A 10,485-nucleotide genomic window follows, 5' to 3' on the forward strand; every position below is an offset into this window, starting at 1 on the left:
TATGGCCTCACTTCCTTACACTTCCTCATAGTTTTATCATCCAAATGTGCCTCCTGAAACACTATAGCATGATTTTATTTTTTATATATCCTTTAAGTTTTTTCTTTTTTAATCTATAAGTACCTTGTCCATGAAAAAAAGCTTTCCCTTGCAATTTGTTGGAAAAACCCCAGTGATATAGGAAATCTAGATTTTTTTTTTTACTGATTGCGTTTCTATAGTACACCATATTTCCTGTAAACTGGCCACTGGATCTAGAGGCTAGATCAGATTCACATTCAGTTTTCTTTTGGTAAGACTACTTCATACATTGTTTCTGTTTTTCATCAAGAAGCACAGACTCTCTGCTTTTCTCTCTTTTTGTGACGTTGACAACCATTGAGTGTCATTGCCTGGATCCATTAATTTATTAGGTGTTGTGAAATGGTAATATTCCAATTCAGTCATTTTTTTCTTTATCTGTTGGAATACTTCTAAAAAGAGAGAAACTTGCCCTCACCTACTGTTCATTTACCCAGTGGTGTAGTTCAGGTAGAACAGGCAGGTGAATGCTCGATTCTTTTATTTACCAGTTTTCAAGATACATTTGTTTTCCTATCATCCTTTGAGAGTGACCAGTTTGTTTCTTATTATTAAGTATGCTTATGAACTCTCAGATTTGAACATACTCAGTTGGTTTCAAATAATTGCAATTAGCTTTATGGAAGCTCAAATACCCTACTGCTCCCTTAGCCTGTAGGAGTCTCTTCAAGTTGGCTGCAGAGTCTTTGAGCTTTCTGATTATCTGGAATGACAGGATGTTCCAGGTTCCTCTTGTACATTTCATGCTCCAGACCTGGAGTCAGCCATTTCTCTAAGCAGTCCTGGTTTCTTGTAGTTGGAAATGGGATTTCAAGGCTGCAATCTGTGCATTAGGGTTACTTTTGCTATTGGGATGGCTTTTGTTCCTAGGTCTTCTCCATGGACCGAACTGGGAAAATTTTTTTTTTTTTTTTTTTTTTTTTTTTTTTTGCGGTATGCGGGCCTCTCACTGTTGTGGCCTCTCCCGTTGCGGAGCACAGGCTCCGGACGTGCAGGCTCAGCGGCCATGGCTCACGGGCCCAGCCACTCCGCGGCATGTGGGATCTTCCCGGACCGGGGCACGAACCCGCGTCCCCTGCATCGGCAGGCGGACTCTCAACCACTGCGCCACCAGGGAAGCCCAGGGAAATATATTTTTAAAGATAAAATAAATAGTTTATGAGTTTATAGTGATACAGTTAAAATTCAGGACTACGAGTGTTTACTTCTTCCATAGAAACGTTTTAACATGAAATGCAAGGTTAGTACACAATTTGTTACAAAATTTAAATCAAGACGAACAACTTGGTTTAATCCTTAGTTCTAATTCATAGTTCTCAGCAAACCTGAGGTTTAATACCCTCTCCCACCAGTTTCAGTGGCTGCTCTGCAGGGTGGGGGCTTTCACCCCACCTATGTAACTACTTGGTGCAACATATGTAGCTTGAAAAAATCCTTTTAGGTGATTCTGATCTCCTTTACTTCCCACCTCCACTCCACCTGGAAAGTCTTGCTCTAATCCCAGTTTCCTCACTGGTAGGAGCACACTTATATCTCCTGTGGCCTTTCCTGGCCCGTTGGGACTTACCCCTTTGCCCTGCAATGGGCCCCTGCCAGTGGGGATAAAGCAAGTGCCTGTCCACTCCTGTGGTTCTTTAGCCCATTCCTGGCTGTGTGTGTGTGTCACAGAGCAATACACAGTGACCGGGCTGATGGAAGCAACTCAGATGATGGTAGACATCGATGGGGACGTCCTTGTGTTCCTGGAACTGGCTCAGGTAGGACGGCAGGGGAAGAAATCTCTCCAACATTCTCAGCTTTGGGCTCTGTCTGCCCATTTGGCAGCGGATGGGGAGGGGCTGGGAGGTGGTGGGTAGGAAGGGAACCCATTGTCAGACTCGGTTCCCTGAGTGGGCAGAGCCCATCTCATCCTCCAGGCCAGAGGATATACCCCACCCCACCAAGAGGAGAGGCTGGCCTTGAGGGGAAGGGACAGAGACTTCAGGAAACTGTAGGACAGGGGAGGGAAGCCCAGAATCATGTATAGATGTGGTTGCTGCCTGCTGAGGTCATTTAAGGCACACTGAGGACCCTCCGTCTAAAATGAACTTCCCACCTCCATTTTCCCAAACAGGCAAGCAAAATCTCCCACCCTGGCCCGCAGGGTGCCAGAAATTCTACCAGTAAGGAGTAGTTTACGAAGTTAAAGCATGGCAGACACACCTGGGAAGTCAGTTTTCTAAGCCTGGTTGTCAGCACCTTAGTGCAGGCTGCTTTGGTCCCAGACAGCGGGGAGGATGAGGGGTCATCTCTGAGGAGGGCAGACACAGCAGGATGCCACCACATAGGAATGTGGATTTCTGGGGCTGCCGGGGACAGGTCAGAGGTGAGGTGGTGGTCGTGACAGTGCCACGGAGCAAATCCAGCGTCATTCCCTTATGGTTTTGTGTGGCCTTGCCTCTCGAGGTGCCTCTCGAGTCTTTATGACTCAGGGCCTTTGCCCACCTGCGCCAAAGCTTTGGCTCTGAAGGCAACTGTAGATGTCTTGTGTGCAGACCCCGCCCCTGGGGTCCCAGCACAGATGCGCTCCCGTCTGTTCCCAGTTCCACTGCGCGTATCAGTTGGCCGACTGGTGTCTCCACCACATCTGCACCAACTACAACAACGTGTGTCGCAAGTTCCCTCGAGACATGAAGGCCATGTCCCCAGGTGAGCACCCCCGGCTGCACCTGTGCTCCTCCCTCTGCCCGGGTCCAAATCTCTGACCTGACCCCAGGGCACCCGGAGACTGCCACAGACCCTTGGGCCTAACTTGACCTTGTGGGTGGGGAGCAGCCTGCAGAGGTGAATCCAGCCAAGCAGAGAGGGGCCCGGGAAAAGTGCTGGCGTGGAGGGCAGGGCTCCCTCGGGGCCCTTGGGCAGCTCCCTTTGCCCCTCTGGGCTTCTGTTTCTCATAAGTACAGTCAGACTAGAGTTGGTAGTTTTCAGACTTTTTGGGATCAGACTCCACAATAAGCAAGCAATACATTTTTATCTTGTGACCCAGTACACATATAGAAAAATATATCCATTGTTTTTAATGCTGCTCCTGACCCATGACATTGATTGCATAACCTAGGAATGGGCACAGGTCAAAGCCTGGGCAGCACAGGTCTGGGTATCCTCTGGGGTCCCTGCAGCTTGGCCTCTGCTTAATTGATGTCTCAGGTCCTGGGGCCCACAGGAAGCGCGTGGGCTCCAGGGAGAGGTGTCGCTGGCCTCCTCGAGTTCCTGCCGCTCCGTCTTGAGGTCCTCACTGGGCTCCCTCCACTCTGCTGTGACCCCCTCCCTGCTAGCAGCTTCTCGCTCTACCCTGCCAGTTCTCCCACCCCCATTCTCTCCTCTTCACCCTTCTAGCATTTTCCTTCTAAAGCACAGCTCCAATCGCATCACTCCCCGGGTTCCAATCTCCCGTGGTGCCCCCCCCCCCCCGGCCTTCCAGAATAGGTCCAAACCCCTCAGGCCAGCCTTCCCTCCCGTCTGACCTCCTGCAACACCCCCATCCCCACTTCCCCTGGAAACCTCAGCTCTGCCAGCCACCTCTGCTGTCGCCCACCCAAGCCGAGCATCTTCTTGCCGACAGCTTTGCTTGCCCTTTCTCCCTCATCCTTTGTCTCAGCCTACGTTATTCTCAGCACACGCTAAAGCCCTGTGCAGATCTTCCCTCTGTCTTTGAAGAATAACACAAGTGGGAACGCCTTTCCCCGGCACGTACCGTCGGCCCCACTCCCTGGGCCCCTGGCTCTCTTTAGGGGTCTCTGTGAAGGGATGTGGTCCTTGCAGGACCGGAGGCCGTCTGCGGGTCCCATGGCAGCAGGGCAGGGTGGGAGTCCCTCTCGCCCCTTCTCCTGACGTCCTCCTCATCAAGCCCTACTGCGTTCTGCTCCAGAAAACCAGGAGTATTTTGAGAAGCACCGGTGGCCACCTGTCTGGTACCTGAAGGAGGAAGATCACTACCAGCGGGCCCGGAAGGAGCGTGAGAAGGAGGACTACCTCCACCTGAAGCGGCAGCCCAAGCGGCGCTGGCTGTTCTGGAACAGTCCTTCCTCACCACCCCCTTCAGCCACCTCCTCGCCATCCCCGTCTTCCTCCTCGGCTGTGGTCTGAGATGCTGCCACCCTCTTCTGACCCTGCTGCTGTTGTCCCCACTTGTTCTTGCCCCCTGCTCTTCTGCATCGCCCCCGCCACCTTCCAGGGACAAAGGACTCACATAACCGGGACCCTACGGGGAGGGACTGCTCTCACCAGCCAACACAGCTCAGCAGAGAGAGGAGGGAGCTGGGCCTCGTGGATCGGTACAGGGGCCCGGGCCATTCCACAGGAGGGCAGGAGACGGCTCCTGGGAGGTGGGGAGCGGGGAAAGAGCTGAGGGCTGTGGCCTTTGGTCTCTGGGTCGGAGAGCCCTAGAATCAAAGGGAAGCTCTGCCAGCCGGGAGGCCGTGTGGTCTGCGGAGGCAGCCTCCTCCCCGTGAGCGGCCGTGGGCAGGCAGTGTCCTACCTCTGTTGATCGTGTGTTTGCATCAGTGGACTTGGAGGGTTGCAAATGTTCTGTGGGCATTTGCACATGGTACCTACTCAGATCCTCACTGGAGAAGTCAGGGTAGAAATTAAGCCTTCAGAACCCAACTCAAGGTTTCCACCCCTGGGCTGCAGCTGCCAGAGGCTGCAAGTGGAAGGCTGGCCCTCTGCCAGCATCCCTCCCAGGGCTGTGGGCATCCAGGCCTGAGAAGGGCGGCAGAGGTTGCTCAGAGCTGCAGGCCTAGAAGCAGCGCCTCTTGGTGCAATGAGAAACTTCTTTCTCCCCCCTCCTTCACCGCTCAGATTTGGAGATGGGAACCAAAGGAAACAGCTGCAACAGGGGGAGAGAAGGAAGGGAGTGATGGGGACCTGGGTACAGCAATCCCATGCTCCTTTGGGCTCCGCCCCCCTGTCTTTGGTTAGCACGGCTTCTCCTGGGTAAATTTAGGGTAAATTTAGCAAAAAACTCCAAACAACAATGAACAGACTCACCACCAACAAAAACATTGTCACCTCTATCCCCTCAAAGGAAGAAAAACAGAAAAAGACCCTGTATGGCTTACATTTCTATGAAGCCAAACAGGGTTCCCCATGTGGATGAGGCAATGGTTGAGGCGTTAGAATTGACTCCAGTGCTTTTTAGGAAAGCAGTGTCACCGGCTGTGACCGAGGACGCCCCGGCCCTGCTGGTTGACCCTGGGCAGCACGTTGCATGCCTTCAGCATGCTGGGGATGAGGTTTCGGGGGTGGGAAGGGTGGCCCCAGTAATCGCTGTGGCGTTGGAGCCATGCGTTCGCCCATCATGAGAATCAGGCTATCCTCACCTTCATCGGGTAACTCCATAACATATGAATGTGTTGGAGGGGTGGGGTGTGGTAGGGGTCAAAGGTCAGGAGAAAGACACTGACATGGAGAATAGGAGACCCTGTAATGAAGGATCATAGCACATGACCTTACTCAGTGCTGACTGGTGATAAAAGGGAAGGAGAAAAAAAGGGGGAATTGAACAGGAGCAAAGCCAAGGCCAGTCCAGAGAAGAGGAGGTAGGAGAGTGGAGGACTGTGGAGGATTAAGACAGTAGCTTGAAGCCCCATTGGGAAAAAGCTGGGTTGCAACTGACCCTCTCCACATTTTCTAATCCTGATCCGTATTTCACTCCCCACACCCTTTGTAGATTTAGAAGACGGAGGAGTCCCTGTGATGAAGGTGGAGCTAGAGAGACTGAGTTCTTGGCCTCAGAGCTCAGGAGTCACCTCGTCTAAGAAAGATGCTTTAGGAAGAGGAACTGGTTTTCAGTCCCAGGGCCCTAGGTGGGCTCCACCACCAAGAGGTTGGCTTTAGGTCTGGGATAGAGCAAACCCAGAAACAATGGAAACTCTGCATCAATTTTTTGGTGCCAAGACCTAGGGATTTGAAATTAAGTCCTTGTCAAGAGAAGGAGCAGGAGGTGGCAGGTCAGGCGGGTCTAGAGTGGCTGTGACCCGTGTTGTCTGAGCCCCAGACTTGGAGACCATGGCTGCCTCCCCTCCAAGTCCTTCTCGAGGTGGCAGGCTGGGAAAGCAGACGTGTGCTGCCCTCTACTGGCTGGTTAGCTCCCTGCCGCTGAGCTCAGGGCGAGCCTGAGGAGCAATGGGCGGGACAGGAGGGGAGCCTCCAAGGTGGGGGTGCAGCTCTGCCCCCAGCACCTTCACTGTGGGGAGGGGACAGAGGAGGGGCCGGGGGGCCTCCCGGGAACTCTAGGTGGGTGGGAGAGCCAGGGCCTGAAGTCCAATGGCAAGGGAATTGGGGCTCCAAGAGGTTGCAGGGCTGAGCCACTGGGCCCACTGATGAGGATGCAGAAAGGCCAGCGGGGACAGAAAGGGAAGGTGGCCCAGGAGCTGCAGGAGGCCCCCAGGGGAGGGGGTCACAGAATGACCCCAACCAGCAGGGCCCCACCCCCAATTCCCAGCAGCTCTGTCAGAGCTGGTCTGCACCTCAAGGGAGCCCAGCAGGCCCAGATGAGGCCCAGAGACATCGCCTGCGGAGGCTGTGGGGAAGCCGGGCCAGGCTGGGGTCCTTTCTTCAGGGGAAGGGCAGGGAAGAGAGGGAGGGAGGAGGGGCTGGATTCCAGTCCTCCAAGAACCTGGCACCCGGAAATCCAGAGTCAGAGCAGGAGACACACCCATGCAGGGCAAGCTTGAGCCCGAGGCATAAAAGGGAGAAGGATGGAGCGGGTCACACAGGAAGAACACACACCCCTGCACCCGGGTCACTCAGCACTGCTCCAGAGAACAGTAAGATGGGGGAGAAAACACACACACACGCCTCTTTTTATATAAAATTGCATATTTAATTTGGTCATGAATTCATAAACACATGAATATTTTGTACCTAATGGCCTTTCTTGTATTGTTTGATATTTCCAACAAACTATTCTCAGGTGGGAACTTCCAATGGAGAGGAGCATGAAAACATACCCAACCACTAATGAAACACTTATTAAGTGCCTATCGTGGGTCAGGTGCTATTTGGACTGGATATAAAACAAAAAAAGACAACTTCATGCTCTCATTCAGCTTACCTTAAATAAACATGACAGACACCAACAAGGCTAATACTTTAGATGGGCACTTAAGGAAGTCCTCCAAGAAAGGGACAAGTGAGGTGAAACATGATTGGCAATAATTCATTTATTTCTCCCTCTGAAGATGAATGCAGAGTGTCCTACACAGATGGAACAGCAAAGGCAGGAAATGCCTGACTTCCAGGGAAGGGAAGGGCAGCAAGGTGTGACCTCTGGAAGGAACAGGGAAAGGGCTGCAGCACCAAGGCCACCGACGTAAGACCCCTGCCAAACTCCACTAGAACACCATGCCCTGAACATGTCTAAATACTCAGCCAATTCTAGTTTGGGCCCAGCCATGCCACTCTTGGACACACAAAGTTCTGAGATGGAAAAGACCAAAAACCTGAGAATTAACTACTTCCATAACATTATCTTGCCACAACTAGAATACTACAGAGATAGGTGGGGTGGAAGGAGGGCTGAAGTGATTACAAAATATTTTTTTTCTTTTTTTGTGGTACACGGGCCTTTCGCTGTTGTGGCCTCTCCCGTTGTGGAGCACAGGCTCCGGACGCACAGGCTCAGCGGCCATGGCTCACGGGCCCAGCCGCTCCGCAGTATGTGGGATCTTCCCGGACCGGGGCACGAACCTATGTTCCCTGCATCTGCAGGCGGACTCTCAACCACTGCGCCACCAGGAAAGCCCCCAAAATATTTTTAAAAGTAAGAGAAAGTGGTCTACCATTCCTCAGCTGAGGGTGCTGCCATGCATCTTCCTTGTTTAGGCAGGGTAGTCAAGTGAGGAAACCTCCCACCAAGCGCTGGGAGGGGCAAATGGAGGAGAGGAAGAATCACAAAGAGAAACCAGCTTGCAAGCCTTTATTCTCAAAACAAGATTGCAATATAGAGATTGGCCAAGATAGCAGAGTAGAAAGACCCTGAGTTCGTGTTCTCTCACAGGCACCCAAAATTACAACTATTTGCAAAACAACCATTGATGAAAAAGATCTGAACCTACCAGAACAGATCTGCAACTAACGACATAACGAAGGAACCACAATGAGATGGGTTGGAGGGGGCGGACTCACAGTATAATCAAGTCCCATACTCCTGGATGGGCAACCCACAAACTGGAGAATTATATTGCAGAGGTTCTTCCACAGGAGAGTTCCGAGCCCCACATCGGGCTCTTCAGCCCAGGGGTCCTGCACCAGCAAGATGAGCCCCCAGAGCATTTGGCTTTGAAGGCATGCAGGGCCATAATTTTGGGTGTCCCAAGGGACTGGGGGAAATAGAGACTTCACTCTTAAAGGGCACACATAAAATCTCATAAAATGCACTGGGACCTAGGGCAAAAGTAGTAATTTGATAGGAGCCTGGGCCAGACCTACTTGCTGGTCTTGGAGCACGTCCCAGAGAGGCAGGGCATGGGTGCAGCTCACCCTGGGGACATGGACACTGGTAGCAGCCATACTTAGAAACTCCTTCTACTGCTGGACACTGGTGCTGATAGGCATAATTGTGGGATCCTCCCTCTAGCTCATGAGCCCCAAGAGCTAATGAGTTGGGTGGGGGTGGCCAGCCCCACCCAACAGCCTGAAGGCACCAGTGTTGGGATGCTTCAGGCCAGACAGCTAGCTGGGCTGGGACACAGCCCCAGCCGTCAGCAGACAAGCTGCCTAAAGACTTCCTGAGCCCACAGACACCTGTAGGCATGCCTCCAGACATGGCACTGCCCACCAGAGGGCCAAGACCCAGCTCCACCCACCAGTGGGCAGGCATGGGACCTGCCCTCCAGGAAGCCTTCACTAGCCTCTGGACAGCCTCACCCACCAGGGGACAGACACCAAATGCAAGAAAACCACAATCCTGCAGACTGTACACAGCAGGCAAGACACTGTCCTGGGACCAGCTGGGACCAAGTCCTGCCCACTAGCAGGCCAACACAAGCTTCAGGACACCCCAGACCCCATACCCAACTGTGTCAGGAACTAGCTCCTCCGCACCAGCGATATGACACCAGCTCTGGAATTCCTGGGCCCTGCAGCCAGACCCCAGGACACAGATCTACATGCCAGTAGTCTGGCACTAACCCCAGGACCTGGCTTCAGCCACCAATGCGTGGGCAACAGCCCTGGAGTTTTCTGGACCCTGACCACGCCCACCAGTGAGTCAGCACTAGCCCCGCGGCCCCATGGGGTTCTGTAACCAGCTTCCTCGCGACCAGGCACCACTAATGAGCAGCTGGCAGCCTCTGCACAAGGTAGGCCCTGGCAACCAAGCCAACCACACTGCCTAGATAGTCAGCCTGCCACAACAGAAGGACTCATGCAGCTCTCATGGGGGAACCCCTAGAGCCTATAGATTGGGTGATGAGAAGGGAGTGTACTGCTGGGAGGGCATTGCAGAGGATGTGTCCTACAAAAGGACACTTTGCCAAGGTTCGGAAACAACAAGCCTACCGAATACATAAAAATACAAATAGCAACTTAGACAAAATGAGGTGGCAGAGTAACATGTTCCAGATAAAGGAAAAAGATAAACCACCAGAAGAAGAAGTAAGTAAAGTGGAGATAGGCAATCTACCTGAAAAAGAGTTCAGGGTAAAGATGATCAAAGGACTTGGGAGAAGAATGAATGCACAGAGTGAGAAGTTAGAAGTTTTTAACAAAGAGTTAGGAAATACAAAGAACAACCAAAGAGAGATGAAGAATACAATAAATGAAATAAAAATTGGGCTCACTTGGTGTTTTGCTGAAAGACCTGCTTTCAGCTTGAGGTTCAGAGGATTCACTGGCAAAATAACCACCCCACACTTTAATAAGCAAGAGATACGGAAATTTATTATATGAGGGGTACCTCTTACTACTTATTATATGAGTAGTAAGTTACACTATAAGGACAAGTAGTATTTATATATATATATATATATATATATATATATATATATATATATATATATAGAGAGAGAGAGAGAGAGAGAGAGAGAGAGAGAGAGAGAGAGAGAGAGAGAGAGAGAGAGAGAGAGAGAGAGAGGGAGAGAGAGAGAGAGAGAGAGAGAGAGAGAAATGTACATACATTACCAAATTGGGAAAAACAAGCAACATCACCAACCTGGGAGAATTTGCACCACCAAGTTGGGAGAACGAGCAATACATATATAGAGAGATAAAAGCGCATATGTTACCAGTTGGGGAAACACCTATATCCAGATCTAAGCAATGCTGGGAAGTCCCTGTAACAGCAATCTGGAGTCCCAGTTGGGAAGGTCCTGGGCGATGCGTCCACCCCATGGTGAGACTTCAGAGTGCCTTTCAAAGGAG

The 10,485-nt window shown here is 51.7% G+C and overlaps 1 protein-coding gene across 7 annotated transcripts in view; it reads left to right on the forward strand.

The window, feature by feature from the left end:
* RHOBTB2 (Rho related BTB domain containing 2) overlaps positions 1 to 6,986 on the forward strand; it is a 30,208-nt gene extending 23,222 nt beyond the window's left edge. For all 7 annotated transcript variants that reach the window (XM_067039891.1, XM_067039887.1, XM_067039892.1 and 4 more), the window contains 3 exons: positions 1,750 to 1,838; positions 2,664 to 2,769; positions 3,989 to 6,986. In XM_067039891.1, the coding sequence (XP_066895992.1) occupies positions 1,750 to 1,838; positions 2,664 to 2,769; positions 3,989 to 4,206 (413 nt within the window). In that variant the 3' untranslated portion in view covers positions 4,207 to 6,986. The remainder of the gene's footprint in view (positions 1 to 1,749; positions 1,839 to 2,663; positions 2,770 to 3,988) is intronic.
* The last annotated feature ends 3,499 nt before the right edge of the window (positions 6,987 to 10,485 follow it).

The sequence above is a fragment of the Kogia breviceps genome, chromosome 8, assembly GCF_026419965.1.
Source record: "Kogia breviceps isolate mKogBre1 chromosome 8, mKogBre1 haplotype 1, whole genome shotgun sequence".
Taxonomy (NCBI): domain Eukaryota; kingdom Metazoa; phylum Chordata; class Mammalia; order Artiodactyla; family Physeteridae; genus Kogia; species Kogia breviceps.